Source organism: Anthonomus grandis, chromosome 11 (assembly GCF_022605725.1).
Source record: "Anthonomus grandis grandis chromosome 11, icAntGran1.3, whole genome shotgun sequence".
In the NCBI taxonomy this organism is placed as follows: Eukaryota; Metazoa; Arthropoda; class Insecta; order Coleoptera; family Curculionidae; genus Anthonomus; species Anthonomus grandis.
The window spans coordinates 10,168,535-10,195,085 of record NC_065556.1 but is presented as its reverse complement, the minus strand read 5'-3'; the positions used below and the strand labels follow the sequence as shown (position 1 = coordinate 10,195,085).

At 31.2% G+C, this 26,551-nt stretch overlaps 2 protein-coding genes across 6 annotated transcripts in view; one reads left to right on the top strand and one right to left on the bottom strand.

Annotated features, from left to right (window-relative positions):
- LOC126741953 (protein FAM117B-like) overlaps window positions 1-4,216 on the top strand; it is a 37,457-nt gene extending 33,241 nt beyond the window's left edge. For all 4 annotated transcript variants that reach the window (XR_007662442.1, XR_007662443.1, XM_050448435.1 and 1 more), the window contains exon 9: window positions 1,063-4,216. Coding sequence is in view for 1 of the 4 variants with exons in the window: in XM_050448435.1 (XP_050304392.1) it covers window positions 1,063-1,085 (23 nt within the window). In the remaining 3 variants the exon portion in view is untranslated. The remainder of the gene's footprint in view (window positions 1-1,062) is intronic.
- A 5,707-nt stretch (window positions 4,217-9,923) lies between these two features.
- LOC126741952 (tripartite motif-containing protein 3-like) overlaps window positions 9,924-26,551 on the bottom strand; it is a 98,328-nt gene continuing 81,700 nt past the window's right edge. For both annotated transcript variants that reach the window (XM_050448434.1, XM_050448433.1), the window contains exons 10-13: window positions 21,372-21,528; window positions 20,781-21,001; window positions 20,060-20,198; window positions 9,924-10,552 (exon numbers count right to left, since the gene is read on the bottom strand). In XM_050448434.1, coding sequence (XP_050304391.1) covers window positions 10,311-10,552; window positions 20,060-20,198; window positions 20,781-21,001; window positions 21,372-21,528 — 759 coding nt within the window. In that variant the 3' untranslated portion in view covers window positions 9,924-10,310. The remainder of the gene's footprint in view (window positions 10,553-20,059; window positions 20,199-20,780; window positions 21,002-21,371; window positions 21,529-26,551) is intronic.

Below are 26,551 nucleotides of genomic sequence, written 5' to 3'. Positions count from 1 at the left end.
CGGGTCACTAGTTTTACTCCCGAGGGACCTTGGCAATCTATAACAAAAAAATGTTCGCCTCTTATTACTCTTACAATAACAATGTTTTTATTTTATTTTTATTCAGATAAAAACAAATCAATTCAATGTGCCCTAGTAGTACTTATCCGCGCTTTTCCGCGACTAATTATAAAAACATTTACTTCTACAGGACTAAAACCTTTAATCGTAATAGAAATAATACCTGGATCTAGGTGGAAAGTATATCAAATCCATTAGTAAGCAAAAATAATACCCAAAAAAATCTTCATAATACTTGTTACGGTTTAAATTTTATTAACTAAATAAAAATATTTTAGAACAATTTAAATTATATCGAAATTAGTGGATTTTTACCTGGTCTATCCAAATCCATCACTACCGCGTCCAAAATAAAGGCACAACTATTATTAATATTCACTGAAAGCGTAGCGAATTGAGAAAAATGCGAGAAACAAAAGTAACAGCACGAGCGACGGTCGACTTCAAACTAACGCTGGACGAATGGTGCGCACGGAGAAAGGCGTGAAAGGTGGGGTGTTATTCTTGGATTAGTTGCTTATCCTATGCCGTCGTTTTTTTTACCTAGTTTGATAGTTTGAAAAACTAACTTTTGGCCGCGCAGATCTCACAAATACCCGTATGTGCGCTGTCGAGGGAGCTGCTCACTTTGAGAACAGACACTATTCTAAATCGGGGTGACGTGACCCACCTAAAAGAGCGTACTCTTCCCTAAACAAACAAGAAGAGCTGCGCTCCTGTTCAATCTATAGTGAAATTTTGATGCCTGAATGAAGTAATTTGACAACATAACAGTTTCTTGCGTTTTACTGAATGCTTGTCTACTTGAATGTTTTGTTGAAAAATCGCGTTTTTAATTATTTTATCAAAATATTTTCTTTCGACAATCTTAGCAAGGTGCTTTTTGAAATCCCGTATTTTCAAGTCGTTCGCCACTTTTAACCTCATTAATCGCTTCTTCGATAAGGTTTTGGGGCAAGGTTTTAAATCAGACAAAAGAATTCAAAAAATGTGTGTTTTTAGGACATTTAGGAATAGAGAAATAGGAAGAGAATTTAGGACATTTATTGCCACAACAAAGAACTGGCATGTATTGCACATTACAACGATGCTCCTTAGTTTCTACGCCTATTTGTATACTACTCGGAGCCACCTGGTGTATATATAGTAAATATTATCTTAAAGCGGGGAGGCTGGAAAAAGAAAAGTTTCCTATCGAGCTATGGATCGTCTTGTAGCGGAAATTCAGTACGACATTAGTTAAGTAAGCGGCTGACTTTGATGAAGATAACGTATTACTTGCAATGAAAATTCGCAAAACTTCGTTTCTAAAATATTTTTCGATGCAGGCTTTAATATGTATGTAAGTGTACAAACCGCCTATTATGCTGCGTATTGTATAATGAAAATTAACGGGTTATTCTAATAACAATAAAATATAAACTCTGATAAAAGTAGAAAAATGTAAATACTATACAAAAGTAAAATTAAAACTCAATAAACTTAAGAAAAATTAATTATTTAAATAAAAGGCTTAAACAATAAGTACCATAAGCGCAACATGGCAAAAGAAGCTGTTTTCTGCAGCATCCTCCGAAAAGGTGAAGCCTAAACTGCTTATTTTTTCAAAAGGGATGACGCCAATTATAGCACCTTGTGGGAAAGCTCTTTTTAAAAGAAAGTTGACAGTCTACTGTTCTTTTTGAAACAAATTAACTTTTAATTTTAAATTGAATAAAAATGTTTAGAGGTGAAAATTAAAAACAAAATATCCCGATTTAAAATGCGTATTTTGATTCTAAAATCGCTAAACAATTACCCGAGTCCCACAAAGTATTAAGTCAGAACCCCCCATATTCTTTAAAGTGGAATGATATCTCTTGTGCCACCTTCTATTTTAGAATTCCAGTTTAAAATGGAGGTTGATGGGACATTTTGTTTGTCATTTATTTATTAAAGTTTTATAAAAAGTAAAAAAAAACTATTAAGCAATTGTTCAAAATGAAAACCATTTCTTGACAAAACACTAAATGATGATAAGATTTTGTTTGTGAACTTTTCTGATCCTCAGATTTAGTTATTTAATATTTATTCTAGCATAGGATTCGAATTTCCAGAAAAGTTATTTCCGTCAGCCTTTTCAAATTCAAGAGTATAACGCTTCAAATTCTGAACAGGTAGTTTCATAAATAGCGGGGACAATGGGGTCATGGGAGTGCTGTTAAGAAATTACAAACCGTTGAACAATAAAAGGTAGAAGGGACGTATTCTGCGCCGAAAGTGTCGATGTTAAACTACTTTGCACAGTATCGCATTGGATCTCTTATTTTTGTTCTTTCTTTCTTTTTTTGGTACATTTTATAGCCAAGGCGTATTTGCTTCTATACGGGTCTTTAGATAACATTTGATTGGACACCCAAATTCTAAAGCTTTTCAACTTCTAAGCTATGTAGAGGACATAGGTAAGACAAGAGATCTCAATTACTTATTATGATTTATGAATTTCATTAAGTATTTTTAAAAACGTTTCATATGAAACGTCTAACACACGCAGCTAATTGACTGCGTCTAACGCACTTTCCTCTCGTAAGTCGATATGCTATCGACTCCCTTGCATGAAAAACTAAAGAATAATTTTTTGACATCTTGATAAATCAATTATTAAAATGTGAGAAAAACATTTTTTACGCCATATGTTATGATCTCCGAGTATAGTAAAAGTTAAAACAATCTTTAAAAAAAAATTCCTATTCAGATCCTCGAATCAAAATATAACCGTTGCTTTGCGGGTATATCTGGATACAAATTTCCACAAAAATTCGATTAGTTTTTCCTCTTTTGGAAAAGAAATGAACATTTTCATGACTTGGATCAGACGTAGTTCGTCAGCCGCGTCTGTCCGCGGCTTCATAGCAAACGCACTTTTAAATCTTAAGGCAAAATAGACATTTACATAAAATTCATATTTTAACAAATAATGAAATATTATTTTAAAATAATTGGTATTATTAATAATAAAACGAAACAGGGAATCACTTTGTGAAAATTGCCATAAAGAAATTTTTAAAGTTGCCGCTTTGAATATTTTTAACATTGTTAATTCTAATGTAAAACAAAATACATATATGCCTAGTAAAGCAAAATTCTTATTGTTTGGTTAAAAGTCCTCGCAGTGAAATCACTCTAGTAGTCATTCCATGACGACCTCAAAATTGGTATGAAGTTTGATGGTGTCATCAAAAAAAATTTGGATCGAGGTTTAAAAAAGGAGCTGTGATTTTAATTTCATTTATTCTGCATGGATTTTTAATACCTAGTTATAGTGTACATACATATAAATAAGTCGTTTTATTTCAAGTTTTGTATTTATAGGTTTTAAGGAGATACGTTTAATTTTAATAGAACTTTATTATCTTTTGGCCAAAAAAATGTTTTATCAACTTTAGTGTAGACCATTATTATTTTTATGATTGCATTGTACTAAAATTAAATAAAGCCACATCTCAAAATTCAATCACACTAATTCAGAGGATGACTAAATTTAACCAATCTGACATCTCATGCCTTTTTTAAGACCCTAGTGATGTGTCTTAGATTTAAGAAACTAGTATGTACAGATTCATTCCTTATATTTAGACAGTATCTGATGGCATTATTATGCAAGGTAGAACAAAACTTTAAATATGAAAGTTATCGGGCTCATCCTCCGTCATTAAAAAATATATAATATTAATATTTAAAAACATGATTACCGTATTTTCCCGCATCGCACTTGAAAAACAGACCGGAATATAAACTCATTAAAATGACATTGCAGTCTGTTTTTTTGGCTAATTCAGGGCGGTTACTACTGATTAAAACGGATAATGCAAATATTCCGAAAATGACCCAATCAAATTTTAGTTGTTTGTTTTATTCAAGGTGTTTTTCGTTAAAGATTTGTCAGGTTTCTGTTGTTTTTCACTTTTGTGGGTTTTTCATTTTTATATTTTCTGGATATTTAGGATGAGCCCTACAATTTTATATCCACATGGTATAATAACACCAGCATTAAAAATAAAGAATGGCCGTGTACATTAATATTCAGTAGAACGATAGTAACTAATCATTTATATTGTTACGTTTTTTTGTAAAAATTTTGTATATGTTAACATATCCAATAAAAGGTGAGACTGAACTAATTGTAGTTTTAATCCATCCACGTAATAAAATACAAATGTATATTTTATTTTCTTTATTTTTTTCAACGGGACAATAGTTCGCGTGAAAATTGTATATAAAAATAAAGGCGTGACTAGAAAGGAAACAAGTTTTGTACAAAATAAAAAATAAAAATATGCGCCACAGATAGTTATTACTTTTTACATAAAATTAAAAAGTAACATGCCAACTTATAAAAAAATGGCTTACAAAAAATACATTTATCATAAACTATTTTTAATTGTATCACTATTTTGGTGTAGTATAAAAGAATTTTAAAAAATCCTAAAACCAATATGGCAACTTTGAATTAACAATGTCAATCACAATTTTTTATGAAATATTTAGTATGATAGGAAACTATATTGTTTAAATTTTTCATAAAGATAACTATTATTGGTTTGGATTTTTATTTAAATACATTGTAAAATTCAGAAATAACTAACCATTAAAATAGGGTCCACTGAGAATCTATATTTAAAGCAATAGACTTCAGTTTTATTTCAATTAAGAAATGCGACAATTACATTTTAGCAGACTTAGCAATAACTTTATTCTTATTTCTAAATTGAGTTCTAACAATATTAAGCTTTCTTATAACAATTAAGGAAAATCTTCAAAAGGTTTATTATAAAATAGAGAGGAATAATTCAGAGAACAAGGTATCAAAATATTGGCTGAATACGTTAGGATCTACGATGGGCCAATGCACTTATATTGCTATTAACAATGTATTTTCTTGGAATTTATGTCAAATTTATTTTAAACATCTTTGGGGCATCTTAGATCGCCGTATTGGAATACACTTTAATATAAAAAATCAGCAACAACTTTTTAACATTATTAAATCTGAGTGGTCAAAAATACCTCCAGAAACTCTTCAAAAATTGGTCTACTGTATGCCTAGAAGATAGGCAATTTTAGATGCTGACGGGTATTCTACAAAATACTAAAAAGTGTGAATCATAATGTTTATAATACCCTTTTTATAAAGTAGTCGAAGTTTCCATACTTATTTCCAACTGTTATACGAAAAATTATTAATATGAATAATCATTATTTTATATGAAAACATAAATAAATATCGTTAGAAATCGTATTCTACTATGCATATGCTGCAGTAAATATTAGAAAGAAATATACTTCAAATAACAAAATTCCATACATTTTTTCAGCACTGTAAAAAAAATTATGCCTGATTGTATCTTTAAAGAAATATATATTTCTTTAAAGATACAATCAGGCATAATTTTTTTTTAAACATAAACCTGAGGTACATATTCACTATTAAATTTTGGATAAATTTTATTAAATATTAGGTGTAAGAAAATATATGTACATAATAATAATAATAATAATAATAATAATAATAATAATAATAATAAAATCCTAAAATTTAATAGAATATATCCAAAATTTAAGATTGTGCTGTATGTATGTAATTTGGGTGTTATAATTGCAAAGTGGTTTGTCCTATATTTTCTGTTGAAAAATTGGACCCCTTGATAATGGTCTTTGTTATCAGAGGCGATCTCCTTTACCAGTCTTCAGTTTGGATAATAATTTTGTACCATTTAGTTTTGAATTTTTAAAACAAATAATTCTTTAATTTCTGTCTGCAGAAAAAAAAAGAAAGACCGCAGTTTGTTCCAGTATAAATATAATATATCCTACAAAATAGGGAATATTTGTAGCATATTCCCTATTTTGTATCTAACTGAGATAAGTAAAATAATAAATTTCCAAAATTGATTCCATTAGGATAAATGTCGAGGTGTATGATTAATGACGTAGCATTGTACGCCTTGATGAAGTAACATTGCAGGACAGGGAATTCGCAATGGTTAACTTGAGTCAGCGCCCAAGGTCAGTAAATGTATGGTGTGGAAATGTATATTGGAATACAGATTAATTAGTCTTTATTGTATTAAAAGAACAAGAGATATAGTACAAACCAACACATATAGTTTTAAAACTAACCAATCCTTGAAGAGTTAACACTTTAAAGTGCAAACATGCAGTTACACCAATTATTTTTTTAAAGAGAAGTAGTTCTTATTAGGTGTGTCAATAATTGATAAAGCGAATTAATTGAAGTTGGAGTATAAACATTTTTTTTAGAGGATTTTTAGACACTATTATAGTTTATTTAATAGCACCTCCTCATTTATACCGAAAAACATTTTCTCATAAAATATTCAATTGTTTTTTCCGCAAGATATAATTCTTTATAAAAATTTATGTTTTAAATAAGAAATAACTTTAAAAGCCCTATTAAGGTTATTTCTTACTTAGTGCCCACTCAAGGTCAGAAAAATGTCACTGTTTCTATTTCTCGGTAATATAATATCTTATTTAAAGTAGTTCCTCTAGCATAAATCCTTTATACAAAACAATTAAAAGAAAATTTCATGGAATCTTTTCCATTATTACTTGACATAAACGGATTAAATCTCAATGTATAGGGTGGACAAATAAACAAGGTAAGCGGCTGTATTTCAGAATCTATTGTTTATAATGCGATTTTTTACTTAGAAATGTGGTGAGATATTTACCGCTAATATAAAAAAATATATTTTACCGCTAGGGAGCCCAATTTTCTGTTTCACAAAACTAATATATTAACCTGGAGAGTGGGGCAAAGTGGAAAGTACATATGGCAACGTCGCATTGATAAGTCATTGCCCAAAACACGTAGTAAATTAGTGGTTTATTTCAGTACGTCAAGCGGTGAACACTGCGCGTATGTGCTGTTTAGATTTTTGACGTTATGTGAAACTGATGGATATTTGTTTATTTCTTAAGGTGATAAATTTGTGTTAAAATCTGAATTGTAATATTTTAACAAAAACTGTAGCAGCTATTTTCAAGGTAGGACATATAACTAAGTGTACTAAATAATATAGATGGATCGAATCACAGTTGTTAAAAAAAAAAACAAACATTTACTAAAAAGATGCCAAATGGGGCAAAGTGGAAAATGTCAAAAGGGGAAAAGTGGAATGCATTCCATTAGAAAAACAATATTTAAACTAGATTCATTCGAATGCATATGTTTATTTTTTAGTCCTATTTTTTTTAGAGGTCCGACAAAAATGGTTAGGAATTATGTCCGTAAATCCACACAACATGTTTGGGATGAGGAAGATATGGTCAACGCTATTACAGCAGTTCGAGCAAATCGTTTGAGCTATGAGCAGGCAGCTCTTAGCTATAATGTGCCACAAACAACATTGTTTCGAAGAGCTAAAAAAACTGCGCGGCCGAGGAAGCTTTAAGAAAAAGTTTGGCAGATTTACTTGTTGTTTTACACCACAACAAGAGCAACAGCTTGCTGAACACTGTCTGTTCATGGAGAGCAGATACTTTGGCTTAAACATATCAGACTTAAGGCATCTAGCCTATCAGTTCGCTGTAAGGAACGGGATAAGCCATCCATTTAATAATGAGAAAGGAAAGGCGGGAAAAGATTGGGTTTTAGCCTTTTTAAAGCGGAACTCAAGGCTTTAACTGCGAACTCCCGAAAAAACCTCAATCGCTAGAGCTACGGCCTTTAACCGGCATACCGTTTCTGCCTTTTTTAGCCTGCTCATTGAACTATAATGATCGCTACAAATTCTCGCCAAGCTAAATTTATAATGTGGACGAGACAGGAATCACAACGGTTCCAAACAAACCGTCAAAAGTGATTGCGTCTAAAGGCAAAAAGCAAGTAGGAACACTTAGTTCAGCAGAAAGGGGGACGACAACTACGTCAGTCATTTGTTTTAATGCAGCAGGGAGATATATTCCCCCATTAATGATATTTCCAAGAGTAAGACAAAATTTAGAATTATTAGAGCGGACACCGGCTGATACAAAACTTGTATGCCATCCTTTAGGATGGATGAACACAGACATATTTTGCCCAACATGTTTCGATCACTTTTTACGACATGTCAAACCAACTGCTGATCAACCAATCTTACTAATTCTTGATGGTCACGCAAGCCATACAAAAAATATTGCTTTACTTGAAACAGCTAGAAAAAATCATGTTCATATTATTTGCCTACCTCCACATACCAGCCATCGCCTTCAGCCACTTGACGTTTCGTTCATGTTTCCTCTCAGCACCTTTTACACGCAGGAATGTGAACTTACGAAATCATCCTGGAAGACCAATAACAATACGACAAGTTGGACAATTGTTTGGGAAAGCGTTCCTAAGGCCCTCAACTGCGCAGAATGCCATTAGCGGGTTTGCAAAAACAGGCATTTGGCCTGTTAATCCACATATTTTCCCTGACGAAACCTTTGCAGCAAGTGAAACAACTAATAGGTAGGTATCAATTTTGACAGTTTATTTTATACCTAACATAAATTTGTTATTTTACAGACCTGCTCCGGAAAACGAAGACTCGTTATCCGATGATAATATTCCTCTTATATTGTTAAAAGGAACTGCTAATCAAGGTGATAAAAAAGCCATTCCTTCCTGCAGCAAAGATGTTGAAGATGAAATACCATCATGTTCGTCGAAAATAGTAGCGGTACCAGCTCCCGATAAAGATTTTGTGTTAAAAATAACTGAAAAAGATAAAAAAGCTCTTCCTTCTTGCAGCAAGCGTGTAGGCAAAATACCCCCATGTTTCCCAAAAGTAGTAGTGAAACCATTCCCTTTGTTATCAATTCATTCTTGTTCTTCAAATGTCTCTCCTTCCTGTTCTCCAGAAGTTCTAGAGGAGACAGGTCTTTTGACTGAAAACCAAATTTGCAGTTCCCGTGACATTATACCGGTACTCCAGGTGCAGTAGACTACTAAACAGAAACCAACAACACGTAACAGAGGAAAAACTGCAGTGTTAACCGCAAGTCCGTATTATCATGAACTGCTAGAAAAAAACAGTCCAACTCCTATGAAGTTAGTTACTGTAAAAAAAAAAAGTTTTTGAAAGCAAAAAGAAAGACCCGGAACATCGTCAAAGTAAACGCAAAAGGGCAGAACATGTTTCTGCACAAGGTGTTCAAAATGATGATGATACAAGATGTATTTTTTGCGATGGTGAATTCCTTAAATCCAGTTCTGGAGAAAGCTGGATATCCTGCAGTCGCTGCGAAAGATGGGCTCATGAACAATGTACCGCCTATGATATACACTCTAAAAATGCTTTTATATGCGACTTTTGTGAATAAAATATGTTGTTAACTTTTTTAATGCCTAAAAATGCTTTTATATGCGACTTTTATTGATAAAATTTTCCATTGCACTTTGCCCCGTATAGTGTTCCACTTTACCCCATCGAAGGGGCAAAGTGGAATGATTTTCTCTTTTTTTTTAAGTTTTTTTTTTTACAAAAACCGTTCACCTTAGATAATATTTTATCACTGTCCTTTTTAAAGAAGAGTCTAAACTTTTGATTGACAGCATTTTTACACCTTCTTTTTAAATATTAAGATCGCCAACTAAAAAAAAATAAATATCATTCCGCTATGCCCCACTCTCCCCTACTTTTGGAAATACTGTTGGAAAGTCTAGAAAATACTCTAATTTTGGTTTAAGGTAATAATTAAAATTGCTGCATATTCTAAATCACTTATTTGATTTTAATAAACCAAATCTCCTTTGGAAGATTATAAAAAAAATTCCGTTCTGATACAAAATAGCTCTTAATAACTGTGCTAGAGGGAGCAATTTATATTATGAGTTTTTATTATTTTACTTGGAAAATGTAATCACGCGGTACACTTAAGTTTTTGACTGTATTAGAAAAGAAGACCAAAGTTGAACGAAAAGCTTTGAAACCGGAATTTAATACTTTTGCTAGTTTTAAAGTTATGTCTAAATAAGGTTTTTTAATTCCTTAATTGGTGAAGTTTGATATTGCAGCGCATTATTGTATATTATTGTTATAACTATGGCATTTTCTCTCTCTTAATACCATGGGGCTTTTAAAACTCAAAAAAATTGTAAATATTAATATTCCACTATTAATCAGGTCAATTGGCCAAACACAGATCCGCGATATTTAACAAAACCGTCAAAATTAAGAGTACAAGAAGTAAAATATTATACAAATCCACTTTTAATTTTACCAATATCTATATTTTTTTATGCAGTTATTACCAAGATCGACCACAACAACGTGATTATCATTGGTAACAGCACATCCTCCAGGTCTTTTTAATTTTGAGTCATGGGAGTCAATGTGTTGATTCACTGTTTTGTCATGCGAAGACAGAACTTGCAAATAGCTGCGTCCCTTTTGTTCTGTTCTACTGGCGACTATACGACCTTCTGAATCTATTGTTATCCCTCCAAATCTTCCTTTTCCTATAGAAAAAAAATACTTTTAACTTCTTTGATTTAACAAAATATAGCGGCGCAATAAGGAATACAATAAATTGTTCAATCATTACACACTACACTTTAAACAGCTATTTAGTTTTTATTTTAAAAAGTAAATATTAGTGCGTGCGGTCGTTATCTATCAACTCCATTTATTCGAAAAACCAAAAAAATTTATCGCAAATGGTTGACTATTTATAAACGCTAACTAGTTTTTTTAGTAATCTTTTTAGGTTTTTAATGTCACCTGAATGTAAAAAACCCAAGAGATTACAGTAGATTAATCTGCAATTATTAATGAAACTATCGGCATTTTGTTAAATAGCGTTCAAACCTTTTAAACGAATTATAAATTAGCGTTTTATTATTACAATAAGTAATCCACGAAATCTTCAGTCCGTTCAGTTAATTTTTCAGAAAGCGTTCGTTGAATGATCCATTTTCTTGCAATAAAATTTAGTTTATGGATAAAGTCACGTTCATCAGAAAAGATGATTTTTATTGGGCCTAATATCATGTCTATCTATAATTATATCTATTAGATGGAAAAAATCCTCATGCTTTCCAAAAACACAATTTTCAACATAAACTTTCAATCAATATTTGGTGTGGAGATTAAGGAATATTATTAAATCGTCGTTTGTAATCGAGAGTCGACAGAATTGCAATAAAACGTAAAACGCCGGGACCTGACTGTTTACACCAGCGGTTCTCGAGCGGGCCTCTAAGGTAAGAGGGTTATTAATTATATTTAAAATATAAAGTATTTTTGATTGGGATCAACAAAATGTCTGACGAATCAAATTTAAAGGCTAGGAAAAGAGCTTGAAAGGGTAAGTTAACCCGTTTTAGTAAATTTTTAGAAAATGATATAACAGATTTTTTGATATAACAGAATTTGTTACTGAGGTGGAGTCTCGGTTGGATGACATTCAGCCTATATTAACTCAATTTAATGAAATAATATTTGAATTAACTTCTTTTGAAAGTCAAACCATAGGTAAAGAGCAAATGCTCCAAGAGGAGGAAGATTTTGAAAGTAAATATTATAGTGTAGTGTCTCAAGTTAGTATGTAAAACATTTCATAATAATTCTGGTAGTAATTCAGTGGTTAATTCTGAACACGGCTCTAATCCAAGTTTAAGTAATAATGCTAATAATAATAACAATAGGTCTTAAATAAGATTGCCCCCCATAATCTTAGCAAGATTTGAGGGAAATTACTGCTCGTGGTTAGAGTTTAAAGACGCTTTTACTAGTTTAGTTCACAACAATGATTCTTTAAATGATATTCAAAAATTTTATCATCTTCGTACCTCCTTGGAAAAAAATGTAATTGAAGTGATAAAAGCCATTGAAGTTACTGCTAATAATTACCAAGTAGCCTGGCAGTTTTTAACCGATCGATATGAAAATAAAGCGTTGATGATTCATAATTATATTCGTAGCATATTTGAATACCCTACATTAAATAAAGAGTCTTATAATGGGCTAAGGAATCTCAATAATTCGGTGACAGAACATTTAAGATCTCTTTATAATTTAGGAGAAGATACTTCTTCCTGGGATCGTATTATTATTTATATAATATTGAACAAATTTGACTCAATAACGCGTCGTGATTGGAAAAATTATAATTATGATGGGGTCTGTCTTGCCTACTTTAGAAGACATAAACAAGTTTCTTAAGACAGTGTGATGTGTTAGAAAAATTAGAAATGTCCACTGTAGATATGCAGAAAAGTAGAAGGTCAGGAAGTCATGGCTTTTCGGCTATAGACAACATAGAAAATTATATTAGATATAAGTGTTATTATTGTTCTCAAAATCATTCAATTTTTAAATGCGATGAATTTATAAAAATGTCGGTGGAAAAAAGAATTGATACAGTAAAAAAATTAAAACTTTGTTTAAATTGTTTACAACATTCTCACCCTTCCTGGAAGTGTAAGTTAAATACATGTTTAAAATGTCATAGGGCTCACAACACATTACTTCATTCAAATAAAATTGAAAATAATCAATCTACAAATGCAAACGTTGGTGCAAATAGCTCGCTCCCTTCTCCCGAGAAATCAATTGGAGAACCGACGGTCGACAGTATCGGGACACGCAGATGATTTGGTGGAGCTGTGCAACGTTGCCAATTGGCGCGCAGTGTCTGAAATTTTATTACCGACAGTATTGATAGAGATAATAAATGATGAGTCAGTTGTTAGATGTCGAGCGCTTCTCGATAGTGGTTCGCAAAGTAATTTTATATGAAATGCTTTATATATGAAATTAAATTTAAAGTCTAACAAAATTCATCATTCCGTAAAACGGATTGGTGAAACTTTAACACGTATAAATAGATACGTTAATATTAAGTTAAAATCGTGCATAGATGATTTTAAGTTGGAAATAAATTGTTTAGTGTTAAATAAAATAACAGAAAACTTACCTATGACTACTTTTAATAAAAATCATATTTTTATTGCCCCATACGTGAAATTAGCTAACGCTGATTTTCATGATTCTGCAGAAGTGGATCTTTTATTGGGTTCAGAAGTATTTTGGATGATTATGAAGCAAGGACAAAGGTCACTGGGGGCTAATGAACCTGTGCTTTAAAATACATCAGTTATAAATCTAGGTGATTCTAGAAATTTACTTTTGTTTTATCTAATAATATAAATTGACTTGAATAAATTATTAGTTACTTTTAGAGTATGATAAAGTTCATTATATGCTTTTATTATTTTGACATAAATTTAAAAAATAGTCTGGTGGCATTATTAGAGAAAATACATTATGAGATTTAGTAATTTTTAATAAATTAAAATATTCCTTTCTTTCTCGTATATCGCTTACTTCTGATTTATCCTTTCTCAAAAAATATTTACAATTGTTTTCACACTTTGCTTTCTCTGTTAAGATTTTTGCGAAATATCTAGAAATATTACATATCATTAAAACACGTTTTAAAATAACAAACTTACGGTTTTATTTTAAATTATTCGATATTTTTAGATCGGAATAAGTAGAACTACTTATATTGCTTGTAGAGGTAATTTAGGAATAACAATAACTTAAATTTTATTGGGATCAATATTTGAAAATTAAACTTCACTGTAAATGTAAAAAACTGGGCATCTTCACAAATTCCACTGTCCAATTAATGTTGCAATTTAATATTATTGTTACATTGCAAGGCAATTCGATAATGCTGAAAACTTGACTTTGCTTTGCATTTACACCTATTTCTTATAACAGAAAATAAATTCTCTAGGGGATCTTGATTAAGGTGCCTAATTAAAATATATTCAAAATCCGAGCATTCATTTGTTAAATATTCAAGTAAAACAAGGATTAAATTAAGGATCTAAATAAATCAGTAAATGCTTTGAATATATTTTTTAAATTATTTTTAAATACTTCAGTTGAGCTAAAATAATTAATACCAAATTTACAAAAAATAACTTAAATCTGACTCACTTTAAACAATCCATGATCAATAAATCCTTAACTACATTAATTGACTGGAGTAGGTATAATACATTCTTTATAAAACTACCTCTGAGGTATTGATCTAATACTACTAAAATAATAAAACTCTAATACTAAATCCAAAAATCTCATCCATTATTCTCTAAGAGACCAACATACAAAATTGACGAAAACGAAAAAAACGGTGTGTGAGACCGTGACTTTGTGTTTTTCTTTGTTTTCGTCAACTCTAATACTAAAGAAAAATTGAAACAAAATATTTTGTATTAATAGGTTAAATTGAATTCAATATTTATAACATATTTTGTGAAAATTCTATAATAAATGGACCACTTTATTTAGTGAAAAAAAAATGTATATGAATTATATACCAAACCTTTCTAAGAACCAAATTTCCATACATTTCTTCTTTGCAATTTTGTTTGGTATGTTCTTACGTAAATTTACGTAAGTAGATTTTTGAAGAAAATATTTTCGCATATCCATTATTTTCTAGCAGTGTGTTCACCATCAAAAAAATATCCATATTTCCGCGGCCTTATCAGAATCTGGGATTTAAAGAATTTTACATTATTGTTTTTGTTTCTCCTTATTATGACGTCCCCTATAAACAACACTTATTTTGATTTGTTGCCCGCATAACGGTGTATATTATGCAAGAGAAGCAGCTGTTAACTACGCTACTAAAGATAATTGTGCTAAACACTAACAGATATCAGCTCAAAGCGCCCCAGGTTTCAGGGCGAATGATGCAAACCAGGCAGACAGTAACTGTTAGCACAGGACTGTGGCAGAATTCTCGGGTTCACCTACACCGACGCGACGGTATCATCATCCCATTGTCTGGTACGTTTTCGTTTAAAAGGTTGCGCGATATTCTTAAATTGAAAATTACACGAATACATGTATTCTGCACCTTTTGAATACGATATTGTTGCGCTTGACGAAGACAAGAGCCATAAATAAAATCAGAATAGTTAAAGTGGGAAAGTATAAGAGTTTCACATAACATTGCTATTAACTTGGTACTTAAAAGCCTTCTGTTGGAATATAGTTGCTTAAGCCATATATATGACCTTTGTACAAGTTGCTTAACATTATCGGAAAAATTAAGCTGACAATCAAGTATAATACCCAAATTACGAGCAGAATTACAAAATGGTAATATTTGGTCGTCTATTTTGATTTTAATTTTATTTTTGAAATATTTGTTTTGACTTTTTTTTTTGCCAAACAGCATAGATTTTGATGGATTCAGTTGAAGGCCGTGTTTTTTGGAGAGATCTTTTAGATTGTTTAGTTCATGATTAATAGTTTCGTTAGAAGTAACAAAATCTTTTGAACAGAAGTGTTACTACATCTGGGTATCGTCAGCAAAATCTTGTATCTTTCCGAAATGAAGAGAGCTTATAAGATCCGACGTGTAAATGATAAAGAAAACGGTACCAAGGATAGAGCCCTGAGGTACTCCTTATAGAACATTGAAAGGCTAGAATTAGTAAACAACAACTTTTTTTGAGTCCAATATGTGCACAGGGGTAAGAGGGGTGTTTTGTTACATACATTTTTGCCGATTTTCTGTTGTCAAGTCTACACAAATTTCCAACGGAGGAAATTTTTAGCTATATATTAACAACCATTGTAACGTTCATTTAACTTATTTGCGGTGTATTTTACAGGAAAATTTAAAATAAAAAGTATAAATAAAATTAACCTATTTTAAGAATAAATATAATATTCTTAAGCAAAAAAAAAAACAAAATTTATATCATTCTTATACCTAAAACTACTTCTAAAAAAAATGAAGCGACAACACTGGAAGCTTAAGCGCCTGAGCGATACTCCTAGTGTCATCTGTCAAACGGCTGTTTGTTTATATTCGGGATTTGTGTATTTTCTTTAATTTTTGGTTTCAAAAGGAAAAAGGTCACATTTTAGTTTTTTTTTAATTGCTGGAATGGCAAAAACTTGTGTCGTTTGTGCCGCATCATGATAACAAAGCGATTCAAGCCGATCTTTTCACAAGTAAGTGGCGATTCTTTCATAACATCACATCATGGGGCTACCATCATCATAAACGTAGAATAGGGGTTCTTATAGAAATAAACCTAATAAAAACTTGAATGTGAAAGTGTGCGTGAAATACAAAAATCTTTATATCTTTAAATCAAAATATTTTTTTGTAAATATTCATCTATTAATAGGCTATAAAAAATATATAACTAGAGGTTATATTTTTTTGTCCATGGTTTTATTTTTTTTTGTTGTTTTGGTGAAAAAAAGGCATAATATAAAAAAAGACATCTATATATAGTCATGTTTTTTTAACATAGACCTTAGGTAGATAGATAAAATTACTAATTTTTTATCGCCTTTAGAGAATTTTGAAATTTATTTATTTTACTTTATTATATATTATTTTGTTTTACTTTAATGCAACTTACAATAATATATATAGTAATTGGCACCACATATTAATTTATTACTATAATTTTTTTTTTAATTAAATGTCAAATACTTATTATAGATTGCCTAATGACCATGCCCAAAGGGACCAATGGGTTTCATTACTGGAAATCAACACAATTCAAAAGAACATATTTTTTGGTTCAGATAACTTCCTTAGAACTGATTTCTTACATGAGAGAGATGATATTATCAGTAGGACTTCTAATACTTATTGAATTAGGTATGTGTGTACAAGTACTTTTTTACTATGATTTCTGATGCACTGGTTAAAAATACAGCAGCCGATAATTTAGTTAATTTACCAAGTGATTTACCCTTAAGAGCTTTTATTAGCACTAGCACTATTCAGAAAGTTCGTTAGCTTCGAAAACAGTATATAGTACAAACAGTGATTAATGTTATTGATACACCAAATTTTGTATAATTGAAGAGTGAAATATGCAAAAGGGTCCAAGTGCCATTTTTCTCAAAATGCGTTTTAATGAAGTTTTGGGGTCTATGCGCCACTAGAAACTTGCACTAAATAATTTATGTTTCTGTACTGCCATCTTGATGATATTATTAAGAATCTTTTACAAACAGGCCCATGCATCTGAGATTAATAGTTCTACAGTAAAAATACGCTCAAATTAGACACACTAATATAGCACACTAATATTTAAAAAGCATTGTTCAATTCTTTCTCTAAGTACAAATAAGAGTTTTATGCCATGTATGGCAGTTCTTATTAAAAAGTGATCATCATTAGTTCTTTACTTAAAAGTGATATAGTATTTTATTGTGTTATATTTGTTTAATTAAATGCAATTAATCATTAAAATGTATGATATTATAAAGATTTTTTATAATAATATACATTTTATTGATCAATTGGAATATCATAAGACACTTTTTTTATTTTCATTTTTGCTTTTAGACTTAGAGTTGTTAGAATAATCTAATAGTACAAGAATACTTTCAAGTCCATTATCCAATGCCTCAATTATATCATCAGTTACGACAGCCAAGGCGGAGGATGCAGACAACCCCTTACGAAACCCGTTTTGCAATTCTGAGATCATTCCATTATATTTAGATATGAGTACATCTGGCTGAATACAATTTTTTCCATTATTTTAAAAATGGCAGGTAAAATTGCTATAATGCGCAAATCATTAAAGGTCTCTGGTGTTTTTGATTTTGGTAAAGCCATGCCTATTGCAGTTTTCCAACTTTAAGGAAAATAATTTTGTATCAATAAATAGACTGAAATATTTTAACATAGATGACGTGATTTGATCTATGCCACAAGCATTAGTTTTCATGTTTTGAATAATTTTATGAACATCTTCTATAGAACACATGTAAAGTTTAAAGTTTTCGATGCGCTCAATTTGTTTTTAGGACATTTAACGATCTTACTGCTGACCATGTTTTTGTATGGTTTTCTGTCCAGAAATAAAATTGTTCCCAAATATTCAATCAACGATTATAGTATAGTATAGTATAGTATAGGTAAATATTTATTACTAAAATGTATACCTAAGCATACAAGTTCCACTAGCATTCCATTTTTGCGAAAAAAATGCTGGAAATGGTAGTCTTCAGGAGCGGTTTGGGGGGTAGTGTCGGAATGATAACTGGTGGGTATACAGTCTTTTCTTTTTCATGCTTTAGTGGTTGTTATGTACTTTTTTTTCTAATGCATTATTCTCCTATATGCAATATTAATTTGCCAATATACACAAGGATTGGTAAAGTGTTTGTTTTCTGACGAAGCTTTAAATAACAACAAAATAATTCAATAAACTGCATATATATGTTATGGTTAATGTAATTAATCCGGATATTGTATATAATAACCGGTAAATATTCATAATAGCCAAAAGTTTGGCGAATGTAATAAATTCGTTTGTATTAATATAAATTTGCTACTGATCGTTTTCAACCCAAACCAATGACCTTTGGAAAATATGTGGAATGATATTTTTATTTTTCAAATTTACCACTGTCTTTGGTGATTATACAGGGTGTCCCGAAAGTAATGGGACATAGAACAACAGTAGATTCCTTACGTCAAAATAATGTGATTATCAAAGTATTATTTGATTTATCATTTTTTTCTCATAGCTCCTGAACCAATTGACATACTGACATGAAATTTAAAATATACGAGTCTTTTAAAAAGAAAAAGAAAATTTCGTATACGATTTTCGGTAGAGGGCGCTTGTTGCGTTAGTTTTTACTTTTTTAGAACTTTTTTTCCGCCTCGTATATTTTAAAAAGAATCAAAATAAATTCCTTTTTTTAATTTTACATAAAAAATGTATACCTTATTAAAATTGCTAGGAGCAACCATTTTCAACATAATCACCATTTTTCAAAAAAAAATTGAAATAATATTTATTTACTACTTTATTTAAATCGCATTTTTGGTAGTTCGAGGCTAGATTTACTATTAAACTTAGAAAACTGTAAAAATTAAAAAAAAAACTGTAAACTGTATTTAACTTTAGAAATGCTCATATGTGGGATACTAAAAATCCCCATTCAGTTGTCAGTCGTCATTTCCAGCATAAATTTAAAGTTAAAATTTGGTGTGGTATTATTGGAAACCAGATAATAGGCCCCCATGAACTACCACCTAATTTGAACGGAGACTCGTACTTAAATTTCTTACGAAATTAACTTGTAGATCTTTTAAAAGATATACCATTAAATGTTACGCAGAACATGTATTTTATGCAATACCATTAAGGCGCCAGCGCATTTTTCTCGACAGGTACGCAATTACCTTGACGAACAATATCCCGAACGTTGGATTGGCCGTGGAGGACCTTTGCTTTGGCCTGCGCGTAGTCCAGACTTTAACCCCATAGACTTTTATATTTAAGGATATTTGAAATCAATTGTTTATGATAGTCCTATAAATAATCTAAATGAACTAAATGTAAAAATTGTAAATTCTGTAAATATGTAAAAAAATAATGAGGATCTTCTTTTCAAAATACGGCAGTCATTTGTCCAACGTATTTCAAAATGCACTGAAGTTAATGGAGGGCATTTTGAACAGTTGTTACAGTAGCGTTATTTGAATGTTTCTTTGTTTATTATTGTTTTTGGTATATTTGTTTAAAATAAAATATAAAAAAAAATAAATAAAAACTATAATATATTAAAACTGTACTGATACGTTGTTTCATGTTTAGTGCCTTGTTATCTAAATGATTTATTTCTTCCTCATAGTTTATAAGAATGATCTTACGAAATAGTAGTACCTTGAAGAGGTACTACTGATATCTTATCTGACGAATAAGTTAGTTAAGGGCTTGTTTTCCGTATTTATTTTGCCAATCGTCATTTTAAACAAATATTGCGATAGCAGTCGAATCTTTAAACGGCGGTTCTAGGACATTAAAAAAACATCCAATAATTTCTCGTTGCCTCTTTCTTTCCGCAGGGCATACCACTAATAATTTTCCAGATATGGCGGAGTATAATTCTTAGTGAGACGCCTGGTACGTAAGAGAAGGGAATAACCTCCATTTATTTACCTTTTCCTTCATCATAGATCACTTCCATGAAGTCGCCTTTTGCAGAAAACATTTGGATTCTACTATCAGCAACAAGAATTTCACCAGTTGGACCTACCGATACGGCAGAAATAAGAGCAAAGGTTCCCTTTTTTCCAACCTGAAACGAGTAAAAAAACGAATACATTGAGTTACAAATATTGGAAAGCAATACTGAAGTCATTTTATATAGGTTTATTATAAGTTCACTTCGGTAAAAATTGTGTTATCGAAAAAAATTGCTTTTTAAGTAAAACTTAAAGAATAATTAAAGGTTATTTGCCCTATTTCGTAACGCATTTATGTACTCATAAATAATTGTAATTATTTTATTAAGTTAAGAATTATGAGTTGAAATGATAATACAAGAATTTAAAAGATCCATGCAAGGAGCAAGTCTTTGTTTATTGCCACGTAAATACATGAAATTACGTAATAAATAAAATGGACTCGTAAGTAAATAAAATTATTACGAAATTACAATGAATTTTGAATAATTTGTTGGAAAATAAATAAAAAGTCGGCCTAATAAACAAAGTTTACGTGTTTCTGTATTCTAAAAACTTTTCATAGGAGCGAAAGCGTAGGCTGATACTTTTTTAAAGTGATCTTTCTATTGAAAGATCTACAATCTAGATAAGGATATTTTTATGTAGATAGACTTATTCTACCTGCAAATGGTCTATACTGATACCTGATTTACCTGAAATAAAATTTTTCCATCCTCATCAAATACAAACACGCAACTTAGCCCATTATCAGCTACCAAAATATGCCCGTAGCTTCTATCCACCGCGACATCTATAGGCTCTTGAAAGGCGTTATAAGTAAATGACTTTAAAGTTTCCCCATCTGTCGTGATTTCCGTTACTATTTTGGTTCTCCAGTTAACCACAATCAATCCATTGGTTGAGATTGCAATACCTAAAGTAAACGGCATTATTTACGATGTTTTGTACATCATATTTTTATAAATTTGTTATTTCGTAAAAAAATTGCCGTTGCAGCAGATTCTTAAAGCAAAAAAAAATTCAGTGATGTATAAGTAAGAGTTCTTACAAATTCTATGCAGGTTTCAGTTGAAAAAAAACACCTAATTTTATGTTGCTATAAAATTAGTTTTGTTGCGATATTAAAACATAAGGGTTTTTTAAATAAGCGATCTCAAAAACTCTATTTTTATTTTTTTTTCGTTGTTGATAATCACATTCTGCACAGCGTTTTGGCACTAAAGAAATATTTAATTATGACTGTGTAAACTTATATTTTAATATCTATTTATTGTGTTACTAACCTGTACAACTTCTTCCTAATAATCCTTCATTTGTTACTTGCTTTATACATTCAAATTTCTCGTTGAGAACTTTTATTCTTGAATTGCCTGTATCTAATACATATATAGTCTGATCTCTCTCATCTATTGCGACGGCAACTGGTTGGTTAAACTCGTCCTAAAATGTGTTTGTCAGAAAATAAATTATGAGTTTTTTAAAGTATTACAATGCGATATGTCAAAAACGGCTGCATTTTTTTTTACAATCTGATGACATATTTTGATATCCCTTCCCAACTAGGTTCAATTGCTTATTTTACATGGAATGATGTGTTTTTTACAAGGAGACTGATCTCCGCGTTTCCTAAATGACGTGACGCGTAGACAAAATTGAACGATAAGTCAAAAGTGTACCTGACTCTAATAGGCTACTCTGCACGTAGCAGTATTTTATCCTTGTAATTACCCAGACGGCACCCAATATCCGTGGAATATGCCGCGTATACCTCATTTGATGAAATATATTGAAATATGCCTGGAGGAATATATTTACCAATATAAAGAATATTCAATTATCATATCTGTCAGATATTTCAATGGCATACGTTTTAAAATAAATATATTTTTTTCTATTGTAAATAAAGTATATATAATTTCTAAAATTTGCAGTGGATTCATTTGTGCTGGGTAGTACCAATAACACCTCTACAAAAGGACAAAGCGCTCCAAAAAATTTTGCTCGTGACGTCACGCGTTTGGGCCATGCACTTCGGGTTGCTTTTCGGGTGAATTCAGCTGTTGACGCTGCCGTTGTTCGTCCGCGGAAGGCTGCCTGCAACGCTGCCAGACTTTGCAGATTGACGTGAACGTTAGGATGCTCTATTACTATCTTAAAATAATTAAATCTGTATCTTTAACTCCTCTTACTTTACAACTTAGTTAAAAAAAAGAGTTCATCCTTATTTCTCTTTTTATAATTTAAACTTCAATTTTTTCAAATTTTATCATTTATCTACTTAATACCTTGTTACTTGCCAATAGGAGTTCTTTCTATATAAATCTGACAACTGCGCATCTACTAGCTGTGCCACCTGATGAAACGAGAGGTTAGGTTGTTTATATTTATGTTCTGTGGTTGCCGGTATTTCTGACGAGATCCGCAGTAAACATTAGCTCATTTTGTGTTTTTTTCTAAAATCGGAACTGCTTATTTCCGCGAAATGTGTATGTTATGTTTATGTAAAGTCTTCGCGTACTTTTAAATCGCAAAATCGTATTTTCGGACTAGAAAAATCCTCGGAAAAACCGGTTCTCCGGCGCGCCGCGGATTTATTTGTTTATATCAGACTTTAATACTTTAGTTCGTGTTTAATTTAATGTTTTTCTCCTAGTTCGGCTTGTAGTTTATACCAGAGTGTAAATATGCCTCAAAAGTGTTGTGTTCCGGGTTGTAACGGAAACTATAAAAACGGACCTAAAGTGCATGTCTTCGGTTTTCCTAAGGATATAAATCTAAGGCGAAAATGGGTAAAGCCAAGTAAAGATGAAAGGTTTAAAAATATTGACGAGTTGAAGTTAGCAAAGCCCTTGAATTAAGCAAAATTGACTTTGGCGAGCATGAGAAACAAAATAATTTTGACAGTTTTGAAGAGTTTATTGAAAAATTTTCTGCTTTTAAACGACCGAAAGATTGGTTTACTGCCTATCAGTGAGTCTCAAGACAGCAAAAAGCTAACAATTTTTAAAATTGAATACACACTTGGTCCATGCATTAATTGGGCAATTGTTTTTAATTTTAATTTAAATGTTGAAACTTTTTTATATAGCAAGCCAGTTTGTGTTTTAACATCAAAATTTAAAACTCCATATACTTCCCATAGTTTAGATGATTTATATGCAATACTTGAAGCAATAGACCTTACTATTATTACCCTGCCTTTGGAGGAAAATGTTACCAATAATGACAACCCTGACTGTGACTTAAATCTAAATACTGCTACCGAGACTGCTACCAATACCCTTGGCAATACTATTCTCGATCATGTCAAACCATCAAATGACATAAATAAAATAAAACGTGTGTTCGATTGTGTCCAACATACTAAAAAGTTTTAAAAACATTGAAGACAACAAAATAGTGCATGCTTTAGATTTTATTTGTGAACAATTAGCTTTGCTTACAACTGCAAAGGAAAGGTACAGATATTCAAGTATGTAGTACAATAATTTTGACTTCTATAATCTATACTATTAGTTCTCATGCGTACAAGTATTTAAGAGATTATGGATCCCTAATTTTACCACATCCTCAAACTATAATGGGTATTTGTAACAAACACATGACCGATCCCCACATAGATGAAAAAAAATGTTTTTAACTTATGCCCGAAATGTGTTTAGTTTACTAAAGGATCATGAGAGATTTGTGACACTACTTTTTGATGAAATTAATATTGACCCCTATGGACTATAAAAGCGGTAATATCACTGGAACATCAGTCAATAATAAGTCTCTAGCTTCCTCGACATTTACTTTTATGATTACCAGTGTGTGTTCCAACTTTAAGGAAGTTCCAGTTTTAGTTCACATAGCTCCCATCTCCAAAATTACATCAGACATACTTCATAATTTTATTAAGACAATTATTGAAAATTTAGAGGAGATTGGGTAGGTACATAGTTTTTTGTGTTATAAGTGATAATAATGCCATTAACGGAAAAGCCATGAGTAATTTTTCAACTGCAGACCAACTTAGCATTGTTTATCCTCATTCCATAGATAATCAGAGACCATTTTATTTTACCTATTTGACACAGTTCACTTACTTAAATGTGTATTTAATACTTGGCTTAACTGCAACCTAAGCTAAAACCAGACCAAAAATTAAATTTTCCTGATTTTGACACTTCGAAGAAAAAATGTGCTTTTTTTCTGCAATTAAAAAATTACATGAACTGGAATATGATAAGCTTTTTAAGCTTTTAAAGTCAATATATGTATTTATGTGTATATAATAACATTTTTTACTACTTGATGGTATAAAAAAATTATTATAAATACCTGAATACATATGTTGAATTTTGGTGCAGATGTAGGGGAGTTAAGAGTCTGCATTAAATAATACACCATAATATTTAACCTGACATTCAACCAGAACTAAAACATACCTTTGAATGTTTCCTGAACTCTATTCTATTCCTAGCATTTTTTAAAATAAGCCAAATATTGAGATATTAGCATATGAAATCCCTTGGTTTTTAAAAATCGGTGGCCCACATCGATGACGTCACGCGCCAAGCACTAAGGCCTTGTCTTTGAGTGGGTGTTGGTAGTACACATATTTAATCAAATATGTAATTTATTTTGGCAGTTCATCTGCCATTTTAAAAATTGTTATTGTTTAGTTACATTGTTATATCGATACTTGTTATTTTCTGCTCGAATACTATTTATACCTATTAGTATGTTCAACTTAAATTCGTTTATTTGATTAAAGAAAAGACAAATAACCATATATTTTTTCAACAAACTTTTTATCGTATAACCTATTAAACCTGGCTGCAGCGATTCAGACTTATTGTTCATTCAGTCTCTCTCTCACTGTGTATTTGTGCTGTTAAGAACTTGCTTGCTCTTTTACTGCCATTGCTATTTTATTTTAAAAATGCACATAAATTCGTAGCAAGTATCGATACAGTGTTATAATGAATGATACATCGAACATTAGAAACTAATGTAGGTATCCGATACTTGAATTTGTACTATTTAGCACTTCGTTCATAATTCATTACCATATTTAATTCAATACATGGTAATGAGCAAAAAAAAGAACAAAACCAAAACACATTTTTGATCCGATGCATTAAAATTCCAAATAGCATCGATACCATCCATATTTACTTCATTCTTATGAAAGTTTGTTCTGTGTAAAAGTGTTTTTTTAATTTTTGTAAAAGCTTTTAGTTTAATTTTAAAGAAATAAAAATTGACACTTGACTTGAGTTTTTGAGTGAAATAAGTACCAGAAGATCTATTGAAGGCGGTTTGGTTCTTCGTATCCTAAAAACAAGTTAGTAAGTAGTATTAGTTACTAACCTAATTTTTTTAAACGATTTGTTGTTTGTAACAATGAAAAAGCCCTTTATGTGAAAAACATACCAATATAAATTGTTATATGGTATGATTTTTTTGCATTAGTGTATTTTGTGTTTTGTATTTGGGGTCAGTGTCATACCAAAGTATTGTTGAATCACCGGCAAAGATAGTAAATTTGTCCCTAGTTGGAAAATGAGAGATATTATTGACATATAGCAGGCACAACATTGGCCCAAGAAATTGAACCCTGGGTCACACCCGCATCCATATGCCGACGAAGGAAACCAGTCGAGAGCAACTCCTCTGCATCCATAGGTTTCTAGCTTCTGCAGTAGTATCAAACGCCTTAAATAAGTCTCAGAACACTACCGTCCCACTCTCCCCAGCATTCAAGCTCATATATAGACTCTCCGAAAAAATGAAAATAGCATCAGATGTACCCAGTTTCGCGCGGAATCCATACTGTTGATGGTTAAAAACTCATTATTCTAGATTTTTACCAATCTCTCTATAAGCTTGCAAAGCGTAGGAAGCAGGGCTATGGGTCTGAAATTTGATGGATCCTCAAGAAAACAACATGCTATGGTTTTCCCTCCATAGTTAGTCCGGCTAGTCGTCTGGAAAATCAAATAAAAATAAATAGCAAAACAGTGAGGTTATGGGAAAAGGTAAACAAAATAAAATTCCAACCGCTCCATGCGCGTAGAAACCTACGCTGCAGCATGCAGGAACAAGGGTCGGAGGCACAACGGTCGTCATCTCACTACTAGATCGCGCTAATGGCAGTAATGATAACGGTAACAAGATTCCTACAATCTTAGCTGGTTCATCCCAAATCAGAGGAGCACTCGCTAGATAGCAGTACAACCAAAAAGAAGAATTTTGTAAAACCAAAAACCCAGAAATGCTCGCTAGAATAGTACCGATGAAAAAGAAGAATCTTACAGAATCAAGGACCGAGAAAGCAGACGAAAATACAGATGGCACTGAGGTTACAAACATAAAAAATAATACAGAATGGACTGAAATAAAAAAGAAAAAATTCCGAAAATCACGAGCCGAGCAGGTTGATCAACGTCCCGAACCAGTTAAAGGCTCTAATAAA